Here is a 27,091-nt window from a genome sequence, read left to right as displayed (position 1 = left end):
TTTCGTGCGGGTTCAGCAAACTAGCGCAAAAATAATATTGCGATATTGTCAAAATGATATATTGTCAAAAAGAATAACCCGATATGTAACTACCTATTTTCTTTTCACGCATCACTAAAAGATGGGACCAAATCTGTGCTCCTGGCACCAGTTTTGGATGGGTACCATAATCTTTGATCATTTTCAATCATGCAAGATCATTGTAATATCTGGATATAGCTTGGTTCTTGACTGGTGAGTCAAGCAATTGACTTGAATTAAAGTTGGGCAAAATGGCCAAAATATCATATCACTGTATTTTTTTTTTTTTTAACGACGGTATTTTATGTTTTTGAATAATAAAAGTTAGACATTTGCTTTATGAGTAGTGTGTGAATCTAGGGTGCCAACACATACATTCTAAGTGATTTCAATGGGTCTTTCTCCATTCTGTGTTGTTTGACATGAAAATGCCAGGGAGGAGTTATTGTGACAGGGTAGGATTCAAAGTGATGGTCAGTGTTTCCTAGGGGACTATATATAACCTTTGGCTACATTGAATGTTTCTTCTTAGCTACTTCATGTAGATAACATATTCATGCTTTGCACATTCCTCTTTGATTTAGAAGATATCGTTGTACAAACAACATGCTGAGTTAGGTCGCACCATCCTTGGTATTATCAGGCTGTATAGCTAGTTACGTTTGCTCAGACTCAGTCCATTTATTAGCTAGCTAGCCAGCCAGCTAGCTAGCAATTAGCACGATTTAGGCCCAACTTGCTAAGAAAAGACAAACTAGCTGTTTGCAGATGTAAAAAACACAAACTAATAGTGTGATTATAGAACGCTAGTCTAGTGGATTTATATTAAGAAGTAAAGTGAAAACATATGTTGTCATCAACACTTTACCTTCTATAACGGTATTTGAATGTTTGAAATGCTTACTTACACGGTAAGGTCTACCCCTGTTGCATTCGGCGCATGTGACAAATACAATTTGATTTGATTTGATGTGCTGCATTGACCATGCAGACTGAACGCAAGGAGCTAGGTCTGTGTGGAAAGCGGCATGAGGAGAGAGATGACAGATGACTCAAGTAGCAGAGTAAACTATAAAAATGGGCGTTATAAAAGGCATATCATATTTAACAAACAAACATTCAAATACTGTTATAGAAGGTAAAGTAAAAACCCAAACCGGTCTGTGCATCAATACCAGTAAAATACGGTATACGGCCTAGACCTACCTTGAATGTGCCATTGTTGTGGCATAGTGAAACCTTCAGAAATGAGGCCTCTTCCTCTCTGTCTCACACAAATAGGGTGTAGGCCTAATTGAATTGGTCACTGAAATCAGCTTGGAGGACAGTTTTTTCTGCATTGGGCGGGCAGTTTTTTTTGGGGCCGCCTATGTCCAAAAAGTACATTTAGAAAATAAAATGTGGGATGGAAAAACGTTTTCCGTGTAAACTTAAACGACTAGGCTAAAACCAGATATAGAGTATGTAGAAAATGACCTATATATATATTTTTTAGAAGATCATCTTTGAGAACAAAAAAATCACACAAATATAAGATAGACAGAGAATCTAAAATTCCAATAATGATCCATTCAGGAGTATTTTTGTTATGGCATGGTGCCCCCATTGATTTTGTTATAATGTTTGAGTCACTCAGATAGCATAAACCATAGCAAAATGTGTAGAATTAAAGGGCCTAACATTTACTTTTTGGTCCACCAGCCACTGTGGCAGGTGGATGTAAAAATCTACCAGCCACTCAGATTTTTTACCAGCCAAAATATTTTTTTACGGCTAAAATTACACAAACAAAACACCAAAAATGGATGAACATGCTTTGTTATGTTTCTAAAACAATACATGTATTACTAGTTAGAAGTAATGTGGTATATCGTTTAATTTCATTTTTTTGTGACCTGAGTCTTTTAACCAAAATATCACAGATGACACAAACAATTTCACCTTCTCTTTTAAGGGTGAAAGGTTATCTCGGTAACGCGACATTCTTCATGTTTGCGCCTGTGCGATTGAGAGTTTGAGTAGTTGCCCAAATTGTCTTCTCTTGTCTAACAGTTGAAACTCAAACATTGAAAAACAACCTAGCTTGTGAACAAAACAGTGTAAATAGCCAAGAAACACAAGGACAAAGTCTCTCTTCAGTAGACTTCCTTTCAAGTAAATTAGACCAACTTGTCTACCTGTGCAGAGTGCTTCTCAAAATGAATCTTTACTCAGCTCTTCACCTGCGCACAGCCCCCAGCCAGACAGTGTTGCAGCGCGAGGTGGGATTGGCTATAGTAGGATTCGTAGTTCTTTGACTTTGTGCGTTTAAATTTACCAGCTTTGAAACAAAACGGAAGAAATCATTTGAGATCAGATACAGCAGCATTTATTTTGCTATACATGTGATCATACTTGACTATTTTCATTCACAAATGCTCGCACTGTGGAGCCCTGACCACCCGCCAACGTGGCTGGTGAAATAGACATCTTACCTCACCAATACAAAATCTACCCTTACTGCTGCCGACAGGCGGGCTTAAAGAATGTTGGTCAGCAACCTGACCATTGGCCATGCCCATGGTCACCACTTTAGCCCCATTTTGATCCAGAAAAAACCCAGGAGTAAAATGATGCCCCAGGGGGAGCACAGCACACCTCCAGCCATGGCGCCCAGCCTTCTCACGGATGATCTGGGGTAATCTAATTGATCATGGCTACTGGTCAATCCTACCTGTTGGCTTCATGTCTCAGCTCTCCAGCCCTCTACAATACTAATCCTATCTGGTTAATAATCCTCTCAGATTAAAAGACTGAGTGAGTCTTTGCTGTCGGCCATGTGATCAGTCTCTCTCCGTGCAGTGGTGGATAATGGTCTCCAGAGCTGGTGGTGAGTCCATGGTGCTTACGAATAGACTGCCTGTTGCAGGCTGAGTCCCAAATGGCACCCTATTCTCTATATACTGCACTACTTTTGACCAGAGCCAATACTTAAATAGGGAATAGGGTGCTATTTGGGACTCATTTGGTCAAAATGAGACACTGTCTTGCTGACAGTACACATAGTACAAGAACATAATTGGAGAGCCTGACCTTCAAATCCGGTTTAAAATAAATAAACTGAAAGTTCGCCGGTTCGAATCCCAGAGCCAACTAGGTGAAAAATCTGCCGACGTGTCCTTGATCAAGGCACTTCACCCTCATTGCTCCTGTAAGTCACTCTGGATAAGAATGTCTGCTAGAATCTAAAAATGTGTGTCAGCTGGCGTGCCAATACTTCGCCTCCATGTGAGATTCAGAGTTGGCCATTAGGTGTCACCCTGCCCCCCAGTTTCATCAGAACTGTATTGTACGTGAGGCAATGATCAGATGTATGGTTCTGTCCTGTCTTTAGCCATTCATTACTTGTTGTAGGCTACCTTTCTGTGATTGCGACTAAAAGTTGAACATTTTATTTTATTTAGGCGGTGTAGGCCTAGGCATCCCAAATGGCACCCTATTCCCTATGAAGTGTACTACTTTTGACCAGGGCCCATAGTGCAGGGCACCTCTTCTGTAGGGCTCTGGCCAAAAGTAGTGCACTATATAGGGAATAGGGTTCCATTTGGGACAGAGACCTTGATTTACCATCTTCTGTCTATTACCATTGTATGATGTTACACTGTTATTTCCCTATGTTTGACGACCTCATGTGGCCATGAGTCTCTATGGGATTAGAAGGTGCTGAAAGACGTGTACATGACCTTGAGACTGTGATAAAGATCACTAATGTATCAGAATCAAAGGAGGCAAAGACATTTAATGAGTACATCTCTGTCTGTCCTTCTCAATTCTCCATGCCCTCTGGGTAATGTTTGTGTGTGTGTGTGGGCGGGTGTGTGCCCTGAATGCTACTGTGGGTGATTTTGTGTGTGTGTGTGTGTGTGTGTGTGTGTGTGTGTGTGGGGGGGGGTCGTCTGTGTATGTCCTCTCTGTGTGCACGTCTGGGTGCGCTCTTGGCTGGGCAAATGAAATATTCATGGTGGCGGGGGATTGGCTGCTGAGAAAGGAGCGGGCTGTCAGAGAGGAGCAGGTCTGTTTTAAGACAGGCAGCACTCTGCTTTCTCCCTCCGTATTAACACAGACGAGCAGGCAACAGCAGCCCAGTATTCCAGTGTCTTAGTCAGAGCTCAGACACACACACACACACACACACATACACACACGCTTACAGCAACACACACACACACGCTCACAGAAACACACACGCTCACAGAAACACACACGCTCACAGAAACACACACACACACACACACACACACACACACACACACACACACACACACACACACACACACACACACACACACACACACACACACACACACACACACACAGGGGAGATAACAGAGAGACAAAGCCAGCTAACGCCACAGCTTCCTCGGCTGCCGCTGATGTTTTAGCCCCGATGGAGGGGAACCATGAAGGGGAGCATGTGCTGACGGTAGGTCTGCTCTGTCTCTTTGTTTTGTGTGCGTGTTCGTGTGTGTGTCTTCTCCATCTCTGACATTGTCTGGCTGTACCATAGAACAGTGGTCGTGGTTACCGAATAGAATATTGGATGTAGCTCAGAGGAGGAGGGGGTGGCGTGGGGGGGGGAGTGATAGGGGGAGAGTCCCCGCCTGCCTCACCAACAAATGCCTCTTAGAAAGGAAATGGTCCTTCCCGCTCTTCACTAGCCCTGAGGAGCCAGAATGGGAGAAAATGAGACAGGAACAGATATGGCTGCTTTAAAGAGCGTGAGAGAGGAGTAGAGGAGGAATATGGGGCAGCAGACCAGAGTATGCTCCTTTGATAAAAATGTATAGATTATGGATATGATGTTTATTGTTTATCTATTGAATATAAGTTCATGTCAGACACATTGAGGGAAATACAAAATGTTTGGCTATTGAAATAGCCTAGATAAGGCGAGAATGACATGGAAGGGGGAATATGTAACCTGTGGTTATTAGGTTGTACATACAAGGAGAGGAAAATGTGTTTTAGAGAGGAATGGAAATTATTTCCGTGACTGTGTAGCCTATGCTTTAGCCTATTTCCTGGGGGTGGGGGGCATGCAATTTGCTGCTGGCTCTGGTATCGCGTTTGGCCCATGTGTGACGGTGGAGATACAACTCAGAGGACTGGTGTGTGTCTCTAGAGCTAAGTGACTCCTCACTTACGTCATCCCCCCCCTGCCTGGAACAAGGCCCAGTAACAACAGCCTGGAATAGAGGGAACCTGGCTGTCTCTGAAATCACTCCTACACTAAACACCAGTCATCCACACCGATTCATTTCACATTCACACACAGTCACGGTGACAAGCACCAGTATTCATTGCTCAGTGAATTTAATTTCAAATGGTAGCCCCCATTCGAACAGATACTGTAGACTATACAATAACTGACCCTTTACACACACACAAATACAGTTTATTGGTCTAACTTGTTAAGAAAAATCTAAACCATGGATGACGGCAATTGGCCAGCCAAATGACCGCGGTCTCCGTAATATATATTTTTCGCTCCTGACCGCATGTGCTGTCATAGAAATAGAATGAATAGAACTGTCGGCCATTGCAAGTGTACCCAATAGGAGCAAAGCAGGAAGTAAAAGCAGGAAGTGTACCCATCAGTATGTGCTGTGATTTGTTAATTCAACTGAACTGACATGACCAAAAATACATTCCATTACATGAGCCACATCAGTTTACATCATTTGAACGAACATTCTACATTACCATGGAAATGATTGCATCACAATACCAGGCAGCCATTGCGAGTGAACCCATGAGTTTACCAGTCAAATTGCCAGTGTCAGAAGTTCCAAACCCATTTTATTCATTTAAATTTCTGTGTGTGCTGTTGCATTGTGGGGCGTTGCCTTGGCAACCAAAGTGTCATTTGCTAGTTTCTTGTTTCAGCAAGGAGCAACAAAGTATCATCACGTTTTTAAGACTCCATGTTACCTGTCACGTCCTGACCAGTAAAGGGGTTATTTGTTGTTGTAGTTTGGTCAGGACGTGGCAGGGGGTGTTTGTTTTATGTGTTTTTTTTTTTTTTTGGTTAATGTTCTATGTTAGTATATTTCTATGTTCATTCTAGTTTTTCTATTTCTATGTTTAGTTTATTGGTTGACCTTCAATTGGAGGCAGCTGTTCCTCATTGCCTCTAATTGAAGGTCCTATTTAGTAGGGGTGTTTTTCTATGGGTTTTTGTGGGTAGTTCCGTGTGTAGCTGTGTGCCTCACAGGACTGTTTTTTCGTCGTTGTTTTTGATTAAGTTTGGTTTTCTTCGTAATAAAGAAGATGAGTATTCACATTCCCGCTGCGTTTTGGTCCCATCCTTACGACGAACGTGACATTACCGCAGAAACAAACTCCCGTCTACGACTGTTGTGGTGACCGTATTACTGCCACACCGGCAGTCATGAGTCAGGGCCGCAATAAAAATTCCAAGTGATCACTGTTGAGTCACGGTAATCTCCTTTTATGCCCTCTGGACATGCGTTGGTAGTACCCAACTCGCCAACTACCATCAGGTCGCTAATGGCCTGGTACTCAGGGCTCTATTGTCCCAATAACCACACTGACATCAATGCAAATGCAGTTGAAAATCACATCAAAACAGTATCATGCCTTTAAAACTCACCTCACTGTGATGATCAGTTTGGAGAAAGAAGTTCAACAGCAGGTTGAAACCGTGTAAAACATGTTTGTTTGTGGATGTTGTTTCAAAGCCTAACAACAAAATGGACAGCACTTTCTAAGGTGATGATTAATTCATAACACCCATATGCATATTAGAGCTTATAAGGCTAATGAGCCCAAGCACGAAAGAAAAGCCTGAATTAAGATATTGATTGTGCTGTTATACAATGCATAGCCTACCGCATATTACACATGGCAGAAAAACATAAAACAAAACTGATTTAAGATGTCTTTGTTCCATAATTGGTCTAGCCTATGCTCCAAAATTACACAAATTCGAGTAATCGCCTTTGAATGTGGACTGTATTATTGTGCATACTGGATGGACCTTACGCTACATTTTGGAGTGTAGCGTAATTTTGGATTTTCTCTCCCCATGAGTCGGGGAGAGAACTAACCTGAGGCGATGCTGTTAGTTCATTGATTGTGCAGGGCGGCTTACAGTTAGCCTACAATTAGTGAATTTCTATTTGATTTTGAATAGACGAGTAAAAGATAATTAATTGGGTAGCAAAAGGTCTGAATACTTATGTAAATGTGATATTTTTTTAAAATAAATTTGCAAACATTTCTAAAAAACCTTTTTTCGCTTTGTCGTTATGGGGTATTTTGTATAGATTGATGAGTATTTTTTTTTGAATAAGGCTGTAACGTAACAAAATGTGGAAAAAGTCAAGGGGTCTGAATACTTTCCGAATGTACTGTGTATACAGTACCAGTCAAAAGTTTGGACACACCTACTCATTCAAGGGTTTTTCTTCATTTTTACTATTTTCTACATTGTAGAATAATAGTGAAGACATCAAAACTATGAAATAACACATATGGAATCATGTTGCAACCAAAAAAGTATTAAACAAATCAAAATATATTTTATATTTGAGATTCTTCAAAGTAGCCACGCTTTGCCTTGATGACAGCTTTGCACACTCTCAACCAGCTTCATGACATAGTCACCTGGAATTAATTTAAATTAACAGGTGTGCCTTGTTAAAAGTACATTTGTGGAATTTCTTTCTGCGTTTGAGCCAATCAATTGTGTTGTGACAAGGTGGGGTGCTATATAGAATATAGCCCTATTTGGTAAAAGTCAATATTATGGCAAGAACAGCTCAAATAAGCAAAGTGAAATGACAGTCCATCATTACTTTAAGACATGAAGGTCAGTCAATGCGGAGAATTTCAAGAACTTTGGAAGTTTCTTCAAGTGCAGTCGCAAAAACCATCAAGCGCTATGATGAAACTGGCTTTCATGAGGACTGCCACAGGAAAGGAAGACCCAGAGTTACCTCTGCTGCAGAGGATAAGTTCATTAGTTACCAGCCTCAGAAATTGCAGCCCAAATAAATGCTTCACAGAGTTCAAGTAACAGACACATCTCAACATCAACTGTTCAGCGGAGACTGCATGAATCAGGCCTTCATGGTCGAATTGCTGCAAAGAAACTACTGCTAAAGGACACCAATAAGAAGAAGAGACTTGCTTGGGCCAAGAAACATGAGCAATTGACATTAGACCGGTAGAAATCTGTCCTTTGGTCTGATGAGTCCAAATGTACGATTTTTGGTTCCAACCGCCGTGTCTTTGTGAGACGCAGTGTAGGTGAACGGGTGATCTCCTCATGTGTGGTTCCCACTGTGAAGCATGGAGGAGGGGGTGTGATGGTGTGGGGGTGCTTTGCTGGTGACAGTGTCTGTGATTTTATTTAGAATTCAAGGCACACTTAACCAGCATGGCTACCACAGCATTCTGCAGCAATACGCCGTCCCATCTGGTGTGTGCTCAGTTGGACTGTCATTTGTTTTTCAACAGGACAATGACCCCAAACACACCTCCAGGCTGTGTAAGTGCTATTTAACCAGGGAGAGTGATGGAGTGCTGCATCAGATGACCTGGCCTCCACAATCCCCATGACCTCAACCAAATTGAGATGGTTATGGGATGAGTTGGACCGCAGAGTGAAGGAAAAGCAGCCAACAAGTGCTCAGCATATGTGGGAACTCCTTCAAGGCTATTGGAAAAGCATTCCTCTTGAAGCTGGTTGAGAGAATGTAAAGAGTGTGCAAAGCTGTCATCAAGGCAAAGGGTGGCTACTTTGAACAATCTAAAATCAAAAACAAAAAATATTTGTTTATCGCTTTTTGGTTACTACATGATTCCATATGTGTTATTTCATAGTTTTGATGTCTTCAATATTATTTTACAATGTAGAAAATAGTAAAAAGTAGGTGTCCCAACCTTTGACTGTGTCACGACTTCCGCCGAAGTCGATGCCTCTCCTTGTTCAGGCGGCGTTCAGCGGTCGGCGTCGCCGGTCTTCTAGCCATCATCGATCCACTTTTCATTTTCCATTTGTTTTGTCTTGTCTTCCCACACACCTGGTTTCAATTCCATCAATTACATGTTGTGTATTTAACCCACATTTCCCCCCCATGTCCTTGTCCAGAATTGTTTATTGTAAGTGCATGTGCACGTTATCTGGTGTGTGACGGGTTTTGTTACCCATTGATTGTTCTATTTTCCGGTGGTTTTTATTATTAAACTGCTCCGTTGGAACACAGTTTTTGCTCTCCTGCGCCTGACTTCTCTGCCGCCAGTACGCACCCTTTACAGACTGGTACTATATATATATATATATGGTGTCCGGTCATCATGTTATGACGGTTATTTTATTTAGGCACTAGGTATATTTTAAGAGGCTTTGAACTGGTAATGAACCTGGAATAATCTGCTTTTCTCAAGTGTAAACGCTGGCTTAGTATAGCCTAGCCTATTTGATGCCTTGTATCCGGTCGATGTATTAAACGGATTCAGTCTCTAGCCTCCCCAAGTCCCCATCACAATGAACAGTCAACAACTGTAGTTATGCAGCCCACTGAGCCCAGCCCAGCATCATCACTCCACTAGTCCTGGCCCGCTATCAAACCCCTGTCTTTATTTCCTGGCTCACCTTTCACTTTTATTACCATTCCCCCATCAAGAGACAGTCAGAGAGCTAATTGCCTTGGAAATCCACGAGCAGCAGAAGAGAAGTCGGTTACTTGCCAAATGGCACCTTTTTTCCAATACTGTGCACTACTTACGACCAGGGTCCATAGGGCTCTGGTCAAACGTAGTGCACTATGCAGGGAATAGGGTGCCATTTGGGACACAGAGGTCAGGACAGCAGGCAGGTGCTCGCTGTTCTTCCAAGGTGGTATTTCAAACAGGAGAGAGGTGATTATGGTAATGTATAGGTGGTGTGAATCTCAATGTCATCGTAAGACAGTCACATGGAAAGGAATGGAATAGATCACTGCTGCAGTTCCCCGGCCAGTGTGATGACTCTTGAAATCGATTATGGATGCTATCTCGTGAGGGGTGAGATGGAGACCCAAAGGCCATACTAATGATTGTACAAAAGATTAAGAACACTTTGCTAATATTGAGTTGCACCCACCACTTTTGGCATCAGAACAGCCTCAATTCGTCAGGGCATGAACTCTACACAAGGTGTCGAAAGTGTTCCACAGGAATGCTTCCCACAGTTGTGTCAAGTTGGCTGGATGTCCTTTGGGTGGTGGGCCATTCTTGATACACACGGGAAACTATTTGAGCGTGAAAAACCCAGCAGCGTTTCAGTTCTTGACACAAACCGGGGCGCCTGGCACCTAGATGAAGGGTATGCCCCGTTCAAAGGCACTTCATCTTTTGTCTTTCCCATTCACCCTCTGAGTGACACATACGGAATCCATGTCTCAATTGTCTCAAGGCTTAAAAATCCTTCTTTAACCTGTCTCATACTCTATATCTACGCTGATTGAAGTGTATTTAACAAGTGACATCAAAAAGGGATCATAGCTTTCACATGGATTCACCTAGTAAGTCTATGTCATCGAAAGAGCATGTTTTGTATGTGTGTACTCTCTGTTTACAGGTAGACTAGCTGTGTGTCGTAGACACGGTTTTTCAAGACGCATGTCACTTGTGCTCTGACTGATATGGAAAATACAATTTGTTCCATTTTAATTGACGCTTGTAAGACTTTTAGCTAGGCCTAGTTTAGATTTAAAACACAGCTTTGTGTTGGCAGTCCTACTTGCACACTGATTGCCAGAGCTGACTATTCTGCCAATCTCATTTGTCTCAGACAGCGCTCTCATTCACATTTTAGTCATTTCACAGACCCTCTAATCCAGAGATTTACAGGAGCAATTATGATTAAGTGCCTTGCTCAAGGGCACATCAACAGATTTTTCACCTTGTCGGGTCTCTTGGATTCGAACCTGCGCCCTTTCAGTTACTGCCCCAATGCTCTTAACCGCTAGGCCACCACCATGAAGTGTCCTTCAAACAGTGTCCTTCAAACAGTGTCCTTCACCATGGATGCTCTGCTCCTTGGGGATCTGCCTTTGTGAGCACTGCGAATGTGTGCGTGGTGTACCTCTGTATCTGTGTGTCTCTGTTTGTAGTAGCTCGAGCATACGTGCTCTTCATGAGAATGGAGGCTCAGTGCAAGAGGGGCTTGTATAGTTCAGTGGAGAGAAGGGTCGGAGCAAAAGAGACCCCAATGTCAGAGATATGTGCTCTGTGCATATCATGTTCCTATCCTCCTACTGTGTGTTTAACATCCTCACCCATTGTATCAGCTCTCTCTGCTGCTTAGCAGCAGTGTTTCTTTGTGATTGGTGGGATATCTCAAATCCTCCTCCAGTGGAGGAGATGTTGCATTTAAAGCCCTCAAATACACTGATATTCTTCTTCATCACTTACCAACCAAGTACCATATAGGCCTTAGGGCTGAGCGATATGGCATGACCCTAGGATGTCTTTCCCCATTCTGATTGTTTTATACTGTTCAATCAAATTTCAATCAAAAGTTTATCTAATTTGAGATAATTTCCACACTGTCATGTAGGGCTGCACAAAAATGTAGACCTTATTTTTGACAAAATATTGCATTTGCAATTTGACTTGCAATTTAGATCAAAACACTTGGGTGAACTGTTGGGCACTTTGAATACAGTGCCGTTTGACATGACAACGGATGGCAAAGCCAGGGAGGCGTTCATAGAATTAGGAATTAGTATACTAATAGGATCTTTTTGGATGCGTTATTGTGACAGGGTAGGAACCAAAGTGTTGGTCAGTGTTTCCCAGGGGTGTGGGACCCTATAATCTTTGGCTACATTAAATGTTTTCTCTTACTTCATGTAGCTAACATATTCATGCTTTGCCTATTCCTCTCTCATTTAGAAAACAACATGCTGATTTAGGCCTACACCAGCACTGGTATCAGGCTTTATTAGCTAGCTATATTTGCTCTGACTCAGTACATTTAGTAGCTAGCTAACTAGCGATAAGCATTAGTGGCTAACACAATTTATTTGAGCCATAACTTGCTAAGAAAAGACGAGCTAGCTGTTTGCAGACAGTAAGATACACAAACAAATAGTGTAATTATAGAACACTTGCGGATTTATATTAAGAAGTAAAGTGGAAAGCAGCATGGTTGTCATCAACATATTGTTCCATCTGCTCCATTGACCATGCAGACCAAAGAGTGAACCAAAGACAGTACAGTAACTCTGAGTGAACTGTCTGCAAATGCTGCGCTCCTTGAGTGACAGGGGGCGGGATTTGGTGAGAGAGAGAGAGACGACACAAGTAGTGGAGTAAACTCTAAAAAACGGATTGGCATACCAGATTAAACAAACAAAACATTGAAATTCCATTATAGAAGGTAAAGTAAAAACCCAAAACAGTCCCTGCATCAGTACCGTCATTTAGTAAAATACGGTATAGAGTAGGCTTATTTCTATTCTATTAAGAATTTCTGAAATAACCTGTCTGTAATTACGGACTGGACAAGTGCAAGCACAGACAAGTGCTGCTCTGAAGGTTTCTAAACCATAACTGAGCGGTCCAGTGGACAGCACTCCTTGTTTTACAGAAATAAAATACAGAAACACTAGAGAATTCTACTTACAGCAACATTACTTTTTCCCTCTTTTAGCCATACAACCTTTCCCCATACCCAATTTAATCCAGCCAAACTCCTCAGTATAGTAGATCTAAGCCAGCAGAGTTCTGGTTCACCCCGGTGGTATTTTTGCATCCGTTATGGAGGCTCAGGCAGGTCAAAAATAGCCTCCTCTCCCAGTCACAATACCTCATGTGGGGCTGAAATAGATTGAGAGACTTGCCTGTCTGTCCTCGTCGGGGCCATAGGAAACAGAGGGGAATGGTGTGAAACATCACTAATGAGGGCTAAGAGGCTTTGTATTAGGTTCGGTTGGATTCTGGTCACATATCAAGTGTAATTATTATTATCAGTATAGCACTGATTCAAAACAAATCTGTTTTTAATTGGACTTTGGAATCAAGAGGTTGTCACTATGAAGTGTGAACGTTTCTGTTAGGTAGTGTTGTTGCTACAAGGCATGAAATATGAATACCTTTTGGAACGGTGTAAATGGTCCTTTTGTCTAGTGCCACGATCATGACTGTTATGCTATTTCATTTCATTGGGCTCCTAGTATTGCTTTATTTATGGCGTTTCAATAGCCTGTCACAGACATCTTGGTGATTCGTATATTTTCCAAAGCCACCTTATTAAAACTTAAATATGTTCTTCTGCATCATAGTTCAGGGCCCCGTTTCCCGAAAGCACCTTAAGGCTAAATTCATCGTTAGAACCTTCACAGGAGCATCGTTAAATCTCAGAGCTGTTTCCTAAAACTATTGTTAGTACTATTGCTCTTGAAAACGCTTGTTATTTACCAAATCCGTTTGCCTTCCAGACCAGAACGGCTAAGTGCGTTGTTAGAAAATGTTTGGCCCTTCCGTGTCACTTTATACACAGAAGATCTCCGCTTAAGATAAACATCTTGATTTTATCTGTCATTCTGTGACCGCCGATAACTTCAGAATGAATATGACTACAAATACAATGATGCCAATTTCTTTGCAATTGTTAATAACAAGCTTATGATAAAAGGATGATTCAATGAAAACCGAGATGACTGTATTAAAATACATAGACCCAGGGGTTGGAACCGGTTCAGGAAACAGAACCAAAAACTGGAGGAACAGAATCAGAACGAACGAGATCTATACTGTTTTGGAACAGAACCAATATTTTAAAAGCATGGGAACCGATTAATAGCGTTGTTTTACTTTCCGGGGATTTTTTTCAGACCCACAAAAAAACACAAAGCTCTTATGCAAAGCCCTCTCTCTGTCACTCAGAAACTTATTCCAGTGTCTGCCTGTCAGCTGAAAATCTTTGTGCGTGTGTGTTCGTGTGTGGGCTACCTGCCTCTCCCCTTCCGAAGCATAGGATACTGTAGCCTATTGACATTACAAGCGTGATTCTGAAATTAGGGAGAATTTTTAATTACAGAAGAATGGATTAACTTTTTCAATGCTAGTTAAGGATACTATAGTTATCATGTTTCACATTGGATTTATTACGCTCTGCACACACAAGCTTGCTTTCGCTCTAGTCCAACGTTAAGCCAACTCTTGATAGTTCAAAGACATTCAAAGTTCCTCCATAGAAGCCAATCCTCCGTAGGTATAATTCTGTGGGCATAATTCAAATAATGCATGTCATAACAACAAGATGCCAAGTGCTTCAAACCAAGCCTCCTCACCCACCCTCTCTTGCTTTCTCCCCACCTGCAAAAATCACATCTCTCGCCCTACATTTGTCTGTCCATCGTGCATGTAAACAACTATAGCTTGCCTGCTCCTAAACTGCTCTATCAGCACTGATTGGTGAAGTAAATAATGTCGAGCTAAATGTAAAAAAATATATATTTCAGAGGTTTACAAAGGAACGCTATAAACCGGTACTTTTTTTGGTTAGAACCGGTTCAGAACTTTATTTTGTAGGTCAGAACAGTAGAACAGATGAAAGGTATATTGGTTCTGTTCTGAATTAAATTATTGGAATATAATTACTGTTCCAACCCCTGTATAGACCTATATATTTAAATTATATTAAAATCAATTTCATGTACATCCAGTTGAGTTTGATTTAGCTATTTGTACATTACTACTGTCTGTACATTTTGCCTCAATATATTTAATGATGCTGTAGCAGGATCAAGGGTGTGGGATTTCTGCATCACCAAGTTCAATAACAAAACAGTAGCACAACTAGAATGCAAATGGGAAGTTTTAAGGATTTTTGTACACTGGGGAAGAAGGGGGAATTCACTAATTACTTCACAGTCCACAAGTGAAGTAAAATTCACGTTGGGTCTGGAAGTCCATATAAGGCTCTGGGGTGGAGCCAGCCAGGATATCTCCCCTCAATAACCACTCCCCTCACCTCTCCCTGCCGTCTGCCACAGTGCATAACATGTGCACAACGATGTGCCAAATCTTGATTTTGTACTTATTTTGAATCTTTTTTTGTATTTTACCTCCTTTTTCTCCCAAATTTCGTGATATCCAATTGCGATCTAATTACGATGTTGTCTCATTGCTGCAACTCCTGGGCTCGGGAGAGGCGAAGGTCAAGTCGTGCATCCTCCGAAAGATGTGCCTTTTAACACCCGCCCGCTTAACCTGTAAGCCAGCCACACCAATGTGTCAGAGGAAACACTGTTCAAGTGACGACCGAAGTCATCCTGCAGGCGCCCGGCCCACCACAAGGAGTCGTTAGAGCGATGAGCCAAGTAAAGCCCACCCCCGGCCAAACCCTCCCTTAACCCGGACGACGCTGGGCCAATTGTGTGATGCCCTATGGGACACCCGGTCACGGCCAGTTGTGACAAACCGGGTCTGTAGTGACGCCATAAGCTCTGCGATGCAGTGCCTTAGAACGCTGCGGCCACTCGGGAGCAAGATTTAGTACTTTTTTATAGGGTAAGCATTAGAACAAGCTGCCTGGGAGCTGATCAGTTGCCAGTATTGTGGTATAATTACAATGTTAAGGTAAGATTTGCTGATCCGACAGCAGCGCTGCTTTTCTTTTGATCCTATCAGTATTGACACACGCCTCAACGGCGTACTTAGCAAACATTCTCTCTACGTGGTGTTTTGGGAAACGCATGTTACATCATTGTCCGTTGTAGGAAAGATGCATCGTTAAAACACTCGTAAGCCTAAGTCAATCGCTATCGGGAAACCGGGCCCGGGCCATTAATCAGAAGTTAGGCAGCTAATCTGCAAGATAAGTCATATCTTGATCGCGTCTCATCTCATACCATCTTCTCATACCATCTTCTAGGCGTACTGTAGTAATTACTTCTCCCTTTTATTATTCTAGGATATACAGTTGAAGTCGGAAGTTTACATACACCTTAGCCAAATACATTTAAACTCAGTTTTTCACAATTTCTGACATTTAATCCTAGTAAAAATTCCCTGTTTTAGGTCAGTTAGGATCACCACTTTATTTTAAGAATGTGAAATGTCAGAATGATACTAGAGAGAATGATTTATTTCAGCTTTTATTTCTTTCATCACATTCCCAGTGGGTCAGAAGTTTACATGCACTCAATTAGTATTTGGTAGCATTGCCTTTAAATTGTTTAACTTGGGTCAAATGTTTAGGGTAGCCTTCCACAAGCTTCCCACAATAAGTTGGGTGAATTTTGGCCCATTCCTCCTGACAGAGCTGGTGTAACTGAGTCAGGTTTTGTAGGCCTCCTTGCTCGCACACCCTTTTTCAGTTATGCCCACAAATTTTCTATAGGATTGAGGTCAGGGCTTTGTTATGGCCACTCCAATACCTTGACTTTGTTGTCCTTAAGCCATTTTGCCACAACTTTGGAAGTATGCTTGGGGTCATTGTCCATTCACGACCAAGCTTTAACTTCCTGACTGATGTCTTGAGATGTTGCTTCAATATATATATCCACATAATTTTCCTCCCTCATGATGCCATCTATTTTGTGAAGTGCACCAGTCCCTCCTGCAGCAAAGCATCCCCACAACATGATGCTGCCACCCCCGTGCTTCACGGTTGGGATGGTGTTCTTTGGCTTGCAAGCCTCCCCCTTTTTCCTCCAAACATAACGATGGTCATTATGGCCAAACAGTTCTATTTTTGTTTCATCAGACCAGAGGACATTTCTCCAAAAAGTACGATCTTTGTCCCCATGTGCAGCTGCAAACCGTAGTCTGGCTTTTTTATGGCGGTTTTGGAGCAGTGGCTTCTTCCTTGCTGAGCGGCCTTTCAGGTTATGTCGATATAGGACTCGTTTTACTGTGGATATAGATACTTTTGTACCTGTTTCCTCCAGCATCTTCACAAGGTCCTTTGCTGTTGTTCTGGGATTGATTTGCACTTTTCACACCAAAGTACGTTCATCTCTAGGAGACAGAACGCGTCTCCTTCCTGAGCGGTATGACATGCTGCGTGGTCCCATGGTGATTATACTTGCATACTATTGTTTGTACAGATGAACGTGGTACCTTCAGGTGTTTGGAAATTGTTCCCAAGGATGAACCAGACTTCTGGAGGTTTACATTTGTTTTTCTGAGGTCTTGGCTGATTTCTTTTGATTTTCCCATGATGTCAAGCAAAGAGGCACTGAGTTTGAAGGTGTGCCTTGAAATACATCCACAGGTACACCTCCAATTGACTCAAATTATGTCAATTAGCCTATCAGAAGCTTCTAAAGCCATGACATAATTTTCTGGAATTTTACAAGCTGTTTATAGGCACAGTCAACTTCTGACCCACTGGAATCGTGATACAGTGAATTATAAATGAAATAATCTGTCTGTAAACAATTGTTGGAAAGATGACTTGTGTCATGCACAAAGTGGATGTCCTAACCGACTTGCGAAAACTATAGTTTGTTAACAAGAAATTTGTGGAGTGGTTGAAAATGACTCCAACCTAAGTGTATGTAAACTTCAACTGTAACTGGCCTACAACAGTTTTTCTATGAACTTTCATCCTCAGACAGAACCTCCTCTGTTCCACTGCACCAGAGATCTTTATATAATGACGAGATGCTCATGTCTCCACCCTAACAATTCGGGCTGGGACGATGCCAGTATCGTGGTACTCAACTAAACACGAAGCAGATTGAACTTCTTTTAATGTCGGAAACGAACATCATTATGTTGTCATCCAGAGTCATATTTATTTCCTTTCCGAGCTGTAGCGCACTATATCTTACATACAGCAGGTTTTTAATGGACCAAAGAGTTTGGTCTGCTTTGTGTTTACATTTTTGCCATGGAAAAAAATATCCTAACTGCCCTACTAACAATGGGAGTCGTTGTCCCAAAGGTGGGAAGCCAGGCGACAAGCTTAGGTCCAGAATAAGGCAGAACCGCTCCTGTTCCACTACACTGCCAGCCAGGCAGAACCTCCACTGTTTATAGCCAATTTATGGTCAATCCGATGTCTGTATTGCCTGTACAGCATTTACGGCGATGCGGCCTCTGCAAAAGTCAGGGTATTCATAATTATTGCGCTTCACGGAGCAGAGCTGTTGTTAAGGAAGTTGTCAAGGAAGTGAGTTTGTGTTTATACAGGACGTACCGCCCCCACCTACCAACAACCAATCATGTCAATGCAGAGCTATATGGAATTCACGTAGCCCTCCATATACATAGCCCTTGTTACAACATTTGAGAGGTGCACAGCGATGCGATATGGAGCTTGATTTGGACTCCGCAAGCATACAGAAGCTCTGCAATTGCATCACACCCTCCGTATGGAGCCTCCGGACAGGATAGCTGGATCAAGCATAAATCAGCTTTTACCCTCAATGCCAGCCAGGCAGAACCTCGCCTGTTCCACGTCACTGCCAGCTGGACAGGCAGAGTGCAGTTTGCATTATTGAAGCCCCAACATGCATCATGATCGGTGTAACTCCCACAGTTCAAAGTCAGATGCTGAGCACTGCTGACTGTGCTGGTTAAAGGTAGACTCACAATGCATGAAGTAAACTGCAATACCGGGTCCAATTCAGCAACTAAGACCGTTTGAGCATGAGGCTAAGTCCACTGCTTTGGTCCTGTAGCTATCAGGTTGTAGCAGCGTGACACGCACCCTTGCACATGCGCAGATATTCTGTGTGCCTGTGTGAGAGCAAAGTGTTACATCGCGCTCATTTGAATATCTGCGTTTCTGCTCGTACCAACATATCGCTGAGACTCAGTTTAATATGACATTATTTTAAAGCCCATCTAGGAACTGATGTGTGTAACTCCCAAAGTTAAAAGCCAGTTACTAAGCATTGCTGACAGTGCTGGTTAATATTATATTACTTCAAAGTCCATCAATGGACTGATGCTGCAAATTCGGGCAAGCTTAAAGGACAGTGTTTTTTTTTATTTTTACAAAATCTCTATTTTTGCTGAAAGGACGCACATGCTTACACACTAAAAAGTATTGCTCGAGTTCAACAAAATAAAATCTATAATTGCGGATAGTTTGGAATGACACAATTTCATGTGTACAACATTTAAAGACCTGCATCACTATACTGGAAGCTTTGCCGTTTCTGAAAGGACGTATTTGGGTGTTTTTGAGCTTTGTTCATGTTTTCTGCGTGCCCAAATAACTGCCGAATGAGCCTTACGAGGTCTATCACTGGTGGGGTAAGTTTCTCAAAACCAAGTGAAGTCATAAAAAAGTGTCTGAACACTTATATAGCATGCAATTTACATCCCAAAATAGAGATTTGGTAAAAAAAAAAAAAGGTACTTGCCCTGACTAACGATAGGCCTAATTCAATGTGTCAATGTTTGAAACTGTTCCTTAACAAATACACTTTATTATTAAATTGCCCCATTTCTGGGATGCCGCTTTTTGCATCCCTGCATTAGTACATTTACGCTAAATGATACATCTACTTACTTACTCTTGCCAAACTGTGATTTATGTTACATTATGCTTGTACTGTACCAGTACAGGTCCATGAAGAATACTTAAAGCAGATATAGGCCTAATCCACTAGTGTAGGGCTATTCAAATCATACCCTGCAAGTTCTGGAGCCTGCTGGTTTTCTTGTTCTACCTGATAATTAATTAATTACACCCACCTAGTATCCCAAGTCTAAATCAGTCCCTGATTAGAGGGACATTTATTTTTTTAAAGCAGTGAAACTGGCTTCGAGGTCCTGATTTTAATTTGAGGGCCCTAGTGTATCTCCCCATGAAGACTCACTGAAACATCCTTGCGATAAAGTACCATTACCTTTCCTCCAGAGGATGGAAAATATTCATCCTATCCGATAAGCTACATTTCCCCTAGCTTCGTAGGACCATCCTGATGTCACGAGCGTATGGTGTTCCGTTTTGCTACACGGATTCAGTTAAGTGAAACGAAACGAGAGCACAGTGTTCTGGACGGTGGGATCAGGCTAACATTTCCTAGCCCAGGTGCAGGAATACTGTCAAATATGCCTATTCCCAGAGACAATATATTATAGTCGCCTGATATTCCTGAATCCTGAGATCAAATCAAACACACAGAAATGGTGTGTGTGTGTGTCAAAGCAGCTTGTTCTCTGCGAAGGCAACAAAAGCTGCTGTTACACATGTGGTTCTTTGAATATCAGGCAGACATCAATCTTGTTGGTGATTTCGGTGGTAAACCTAGACTTTTGGTTGGATGTGCTGTTATGCCACGCTGGCAGTCTTCTAAAGTCATTTTTTTTTATATGCCTCTGGCTCAGTCTTGGTTTCAACTGTCAGTTTATTGGTCCATTAAAGGTCTGACACCTCTTTCCGTCTCTGTCTCTCAGGGTCTTGACGAGGAGGCCATCGTTGACCTTGGGAAGACCAGCTCCACCACCCACACCAACTATGAGACGGAAGAGCTGGAGAGTAAGACCCTACAGTACAGCCCTACCCACTTACTGTAACGTTGTGTATGTCTATTCCTGTGTGCATAGGGAATGTGTTGGAGTGGTGTAGCAGTCAGGAATGGGGTTAATTCCACGTCCAATTTCCTTCCTGAATTGACTGAATTGATATTGAATCGACCTACCTTGGTATCAGTCAGTGTGTGTGTGTGTGTGTGTGTGTGTGTGTATAGCTACAGTATGTGTGCTTTCCTTTGTTACTGTGGTCTACATGCCTGTTTGGTTGTCTCTGTGTGGGTGCTTCCTGTCCACATATAGGCCTAGAGACGTGCTGTGAATAGAAAGAACAGGTGTTGCTGAGTTCTTGGCAGGTTAAAGCCAGCCCCAGCCTGGCTCTCCACTCCTGTAGCTTTCCAGAAGGGTATGTTCATTAGCCAGGCGTACATGAACCCGCAGGAATATTGTAACTGTAATGGAGCTTATCTGTCATGTACAGCTATATTCAAGTCCAGCCGGAGACTCTTTGTGGGTTTTTTTTTAAACGCACCTGTAGGGCTATATAAAATAATTATGTATAATTATGTCACATAGCCTAGAGCTTAGGTTTCAATTACAAAATAAGGATTTCCAATGGGATGAAATGCCATGCCAGCGGGGAAAAAACGTCTGAAATGATGTCATTGCAACCAGAAACTGGTTATGGGATGATTTCGACCCGTTTTACCCGCTGGGATAGTATCAGCTGTGGTATTGTAGTGTCATATCACATAAAACTACACTACATAAAACTACAGTACATAAAACCACAGTACATAACAGTACGGTGGTGTCTCCTTACCCCAAACATTCTCTGGTTATCTAACTTTGTTTAGCCTCAAATTGGGAGATTAGGACATGATTAGCTGTCCACATGGCCTCTGAGTATCTTGGCTGTCTAGGTTACAAAGCTAGCTTTCTCTATCTGAGCTGTACATTCAAGGGGATTTCAAACAGGACCTGTGATTATCTCTAATTACTAGAAAAGAACTCTGTGTTTGCCTTGAAACAGAGGTGGCAGTGAGCCAGCCGTGATTGAGAGTGACCCTCTGTGGTCCATCTCCTGGGAACGAGGCAGAGAGAGGAGAGGCTTTTAACCCTTTTGATTCAAATCTCATTAGCATAATAAAACAATCCGCATTAAAAATCGGCTTAAGTCTGTTTAAGCTAGAGATATGTTTTGCATGAGCTGCGTCTCAATCCGCCACATCCGCCGATATTGACCTTCCGTGTTTGTCGGACCATGAAACATCCCGTAAATCGGTCTTCTCACGAAAACGGCTGTAGTGTCCGAACGGTTTAGCCTACAAAACTATTATGACATGTCTATGGAAACACTTACATCTCGGTGGTTTTGCTCTACGACCCCCACAAGCTTCACAGGACTCGTCTGAAGGTAGCCCGAAACCAGTTTAAAAAAATGAATGGACGTATACACTAAGTGTACAAAACATTAAGAACATGACATAGACTGACCAGGTGAATCCAGGTGAAAGCTATGATTCCCCATTGATGTCACATCCACTTCAATCAGTCTAGATGAAGGGGAGAGACAGGTTAAAGAAAGATGTTTAAGCCTTGACACAATTGAGACATGGCTTGTGTATGTGTGCCGTTCAGAGGGTGAATGGGCAAGACTTAAGTGCCTTTGAACAGGGTATGGTAGACATACCAGCTTGTGTCAAGAACTGCAATGCTGCTGGGTTTTTCACGCTCAAAAGTTTCCTGTGTGTATCAAGAATGGTCCACAACCCAAAGGACATCCAGACAACTTGACACAACGTGGGCCAGCATCCATGTGGAGCTCTTTCGACACCTTGTAGAGTCCATGCCTTGATGAATTGAGGCTGTTCTGATGGCAACTCAATAAAAGGAAGGTGTTGTTAATGTTTTGTACACTCAGTGTATATTGAAGTAGTTTAGTGCCTAAAAAAGGGTTTAAATATGTGTCAAAAGTATTTTTCTTCTATATCTCCCACACTTCAAAAGAAACTTCCTTTTGATATTTTTTTCAATTTTTCCATGTATGAATCTGTTATTCAATGCGTTTCTATGGGCTAATAGCAGTAAGGCTACTTAGACTCGAGGGTTAAAGGAAGTGTCAAATGAGGCTCACGTCTGGAGAATGCTGCTAGCAACAACATCATTGCCACGTGTATCTCCGATTCCTCCCTCGCTGTATCTGTCGTGTGTCTCTCTCTCTCCATTATCTTTTCCCTCTCCCCCCGTTCTGTTCTTGTATTTTCCGTCTCTGTATCCCGCTAAAACACTATGGCTCCTTCCCTTCATCTCTTTCTCTTTGTATATTCATCTGATAGACTCATGTCTTTCTCTTATCCTTTCCTTTCTCTTCTCCCCTCATGTCTTATTTTCATTATTCCCTAACTTGAGAGTATCTCACAATTCAAAGTGCAATGACTCATCCTCCAAAGTGACTATTGGCACAGAAACTAGGACATTTCCATTTCAGAGCAACAATCTAACAATCCAGTGGAACAAAAACTATAATGAGGGATTGTGGAAAAAAGTAACAACAAAAATAAACATGTGAAAAAAGTGATGGTCTTTTCCTTCCCTATCTAAGTAGGTTATTCACAGAAAATGGAAACCAGCTAATCTGTCAATCTCTCTCTGGTCTGGTCTGGTTTGTCTTAGGCCACAGGGCGGTCTACGTCGGGGTCCATGTGCCCCTGGGCCGGGAGAGCAAACGCAGGCACCATCGCAGAGGCCACAAACACCACCGCAAGAGGCGGGAGCGGGAGGAGGACCATGAAGAGGAGGACCGTGAGGACCCCACTTATGGTAACCAACTTCTACCTTAAAGTCCAGTAGAAAGCTGACTGTTAGAAATGTTAGTTAGAGGTGCTGACTAAAGGAATATGAAACGGTGTAATAAATTAATAAAGTTAGACACTTTATATGCTGACAACAATTTAATAAGTTAACAATTTTTACCCATTAGCTGACTGTTAGAAATGTTAGTAGAAGTGCTGACTAAAGCATTAGTAAAAAAAAAAGGAAGGAAGTCAGACACTATATATGCTGACAACAATTTAATAGGTTAATGTAGTGTCTTTTTTTTTTTTTACACACAATTAACTTCTATTCTACCTTCCGTGGTGTTCCTCGTTCATCTCCTCATGCAATTGAATAAATGTGTGGTGGCACATACAGTGCATTCGGGAAAGTATTCAGACCCCTTGACTTTATCCACATTTTGTTACGTTACAGCCTTATTCTAAAATGGGTTAAATAGTTTTCTTCCCTCATCAGTCTACACACAATACCCCATAATGACAAAGTAAAAACAGGTTTTTAGAAAATGTCGCTAATTTATATATTTTTTTAAAACTACTGAAATATAACATTTACATAAGTATTCAGGCCCTAGGCTGTGTGCTTAGGGTTGTTGTCCTGTTGGAAGGTCAACCTTTGCCCCAGTCTGAGGTCCTGAGCGCTCTGGAGCTGGTTTTCAACAAGGATCTCTCTGTACTTTGCTCTGTTCATCTTTCTCTCAGTCCTGACTAGTCTCTCAGTCCCTGCCACAGAAAAACATCCCCACAGCATGATGCTGCCACCACCATGCTTCACCGTAGGGATGGTGCCAGGTTTCCTCCAGATGTGACACTTGGCATTCAGGTCAAAGAGTTCAATCTTGGTTTCATCAGACCGGAGAATCTTGTTTCTTATGGTCTGAGTCCTTTAAGTGCCTTTTGGCAAACTCCAGGTGATCTGTCATGTGCCTATTTTTTCTGAGGAGTGGCTTCGGTCTAGCCACTCTACCTTAAAGACCTGATTGGTGGAGTGCTGCAGAGATAGTTGTCCTCCTGGAAGGTTCTCCCATCTCCACAGAGGAACTATGGAGCTCTGTCAGATTGACCATCAGGTTATTGGTCGCCTCCCTGTCCAAGGCCCTCCCCGATTGCTCAGTTTGGCCGGGCGGCCAGCTCTAGGAAGAGTCTTGTTGGTTCCTGTAACGTGTACACTTCGAGTTGGGAAGCAAGTACAGGGAGTGAATTTATTAATCAATAAAACAAGAAACACAAGTAGCGTACCGACATAAAACACAGGAACAGAATCAATAACGCCTGGGGAAGGAACCAAAGGGAGTGACAGGTATAGGGAAGGTAATCAGGAAGGTGATGGAGTCCAGGTGAGTCTCATGGGGCACAGGTGCGCGTAACGATGGTGGCAGGTATGCGTAATAATGAATAAACTGGTGACGTCGAGTGCCGGAGAGGGAGAGCGGGAGTAGACATGACAGTACCCCCTCCCTGACACGTGGCTCCAACCGCAGGACGCTGACCAGAGGGACGGTCCCGAGGACCAGGAGCGGGCCTGTTGCTTCTGCTGATGCGCATTAACCTGTAGAGCCAACTGAGGCGCGGGAACATGTAGAGCCAGCTGAGGCCTGGGAGCCTGACGAGCCGGCTGAGGCCTGGGAGCCTGACGAGCCGGCTGAGGCCTGGGAGCCTGACGAGCCGGCTGAGGCCTGGGAGCCTGACGAGCCGGCTGAGGCATCCCCGGTTGCTTCGGCAGCTGCACTTAGACCCGATGTCACCAATAAAAAATAAAAAAACATCCCGGTTGCATACCTTTGGTGAGGCGTTATTCTTTAACGTGCAAGCTAGGAGTCAGGAAGCAAGTACAGGGAGTGAATTTAATAATAAATAAAACAAGAAAAATGAGTAGTGTACCAACATAAAACACAGGAACAGAGTCAATAACGCCTGGCGAAGGAACCAAAGGGAGTGACAGGTATAGGGAAGGTAATCAGGAAGGTGGTGGAGTCCAGGTGAGTCTCATGGGGCACAGGTGCGCGTAACGATGGTGGCAGGTGTGCGTAATAATGAATAAACTGGCGATGTCGAGCGCCGGAGAGGGGGAGCGGAAATAGACATGACAGTTCCAAACTTCTTCCATTTAAGAATGATGGAGGCCACTGTGTTCTTGGGGACCTTCAATGCTGCAGACATTTATTGGTACCCTTCCCCAGATCTGTGCCTCAACTCAATCCTGTCTCGGAACTCTACGGACAATTCCTTTGACCTCATGGCCTGGTTTTTGCTCTGACATGCACTGTCAACTGTGGGACCTTATATAGACAGGTGTGTGCCTTTCCAAATCATGTCCAACCAATTGAATTTACCACAGGTGGACTCCAATCAAGTTGTAGAAACCTCTCAAGGATGATCAATGGAAACAGGATGTACCTAAGCTCAATTTCTAGTCTCATATCAACATACTTATGTAAATAATGTGTTTCTGTAGTAGGCTACCATGGGCTAATTTGGATCAGTCAGTTGTGTAGCACTAGACATAATCATAACGTATTGGAATCACGTCAGTCAACTCAAAACAACTCCCACCCCAGCTGCTACCCTCAAGCATTCTCCCAAATAACATTTGGATTATTATTGTCAATTTAAATACTGTGTTGTGTCATGCTTCCCAGAGGCAGAAACAGAAACCTGTAGTAGCCAGGGTACCTGGCAAAGTCTCTAAGGCATCTGTGAGTGTTTGGCTGAGCTCTTCAAATAGAGGCAGAAACATGGAGACCTATCTATCTATCTGTCCGTTCGTTTAGAGAGAGTGTGCATGCTGTGAATGGAACGTCACTCTTAAAGGCAAACCCAGGCCTCCAGGAGCAAGCAGTGACACTGATGGAGGGGGAGAGTGTGTGTGTGTGTGTGTGTGTGTGTGTGTGTGTGTGTCTACATCTACGTCTACGGGAATTCACAGCAGTTCATTCAGAAGCTAAGCGTTGGATCCTGCTCCTCCCACACTCTCCTCCAGTCCTCGTCTCTATATCTCTTGTCTTCTCTCTCTCCCCTCCCCCTCTAGACACGCCCTCCCAGCGGGTGCAGTTCATCCTGGGTACGGAAGATGACGACGTGGAGCACGTCCCCCACGACCTGTTCACCGAGCTGGACGAGCTGTCCTTCAGGGACGGGAGCGCCACCGAGTGGAAGGAGACAGCCAGGTAGTTCACAGCCCAGCTCAGGGTCCAGCCTCCACACTCCAGGGTCCAGCCTCCACACTCCAGGGTCCAGCCTCCACACTCCGGGGTCCATGTGACTTCATCATGTCGTTCTTTGTTCATTCAGGTCTAAATTCAGTGGCACTTTATTGCTACCGCCGGTTTTCCATGAAACGTCGATGAGTTTAACTTTGCATCTTGAGAATTTTGAAGTCGTCTTCTTGACTGTGGTAAATATTCAGGGAAACCAACTTTTTAATGGCCAAAACTGTAGGCTGGTAAACTGTGGCCTTTTATAACCCTCTTGAAATTGTCTTGCGGGGGCTGGGGAACAGAGAACTATGAGATAGTGACGTGTCTTGTGTGTGAGTGGGAATGTGTTATCATGAGTAATGGGTAAGATTGACAGAGCTCTACTGCCTACAAGTCTGGCTGTGAGTCAATCTATCTTAGTCATCCTCCATAGCCATGGCAATATCACCATCCCAGACAATGTCAGCCTACGCTCACGGCTCAGACGCAAATACACAGCAATTTACCTCTCTTAAAAAAACTGGTTGAAACTGGTTTCAG

The 27,091-nt window shown here is 42.9% G+C and overlaps 1 protein-coding gene across 1 annotated transcript in view; it reads left to right on the top strand.

The window, feature by feature from the left end:
* The first annotated feature begins 4,319 nt into the window (after positions 1-4,319).
* Positions 4,320-27,091, top strand: part of LOC106570077 (sodium bicarbonate cotransporter 3) — a 50,441-nt gene continuing 27,669 nt past the window's right edge. The window contains 4 exon segments of the mRNA XM_014142041.2: positions 4,320-4,483; positions 20,443-20,524; positions 23,194-23,340; positions 26,383-26,521. Coding sequence (XP_013997516.2) covers positions 4,448-4,483; positions 20,443-20,524; positions 23,194-23,340; positions 26,383-26,521 — 404 coding nt within the window. The 5' untranslated portion in view covers positions 4,320-4,447.

Source organism: Salmo salar, chromosome ssa14 (assembly GCF_905237065.1).
Source record: "Salmo salar chromosome ssa14, Ssal_v3.1, whole genome shotgun sequence".
NCBI lineage: Eukaryota > Metazoa > Chordata > Actinopteri > Salmoniformes > Salmonidae > Salmo > Salmo salar.
This window is presented reverse-complemented; position numbering and strand designations above follow the sequence as displayed.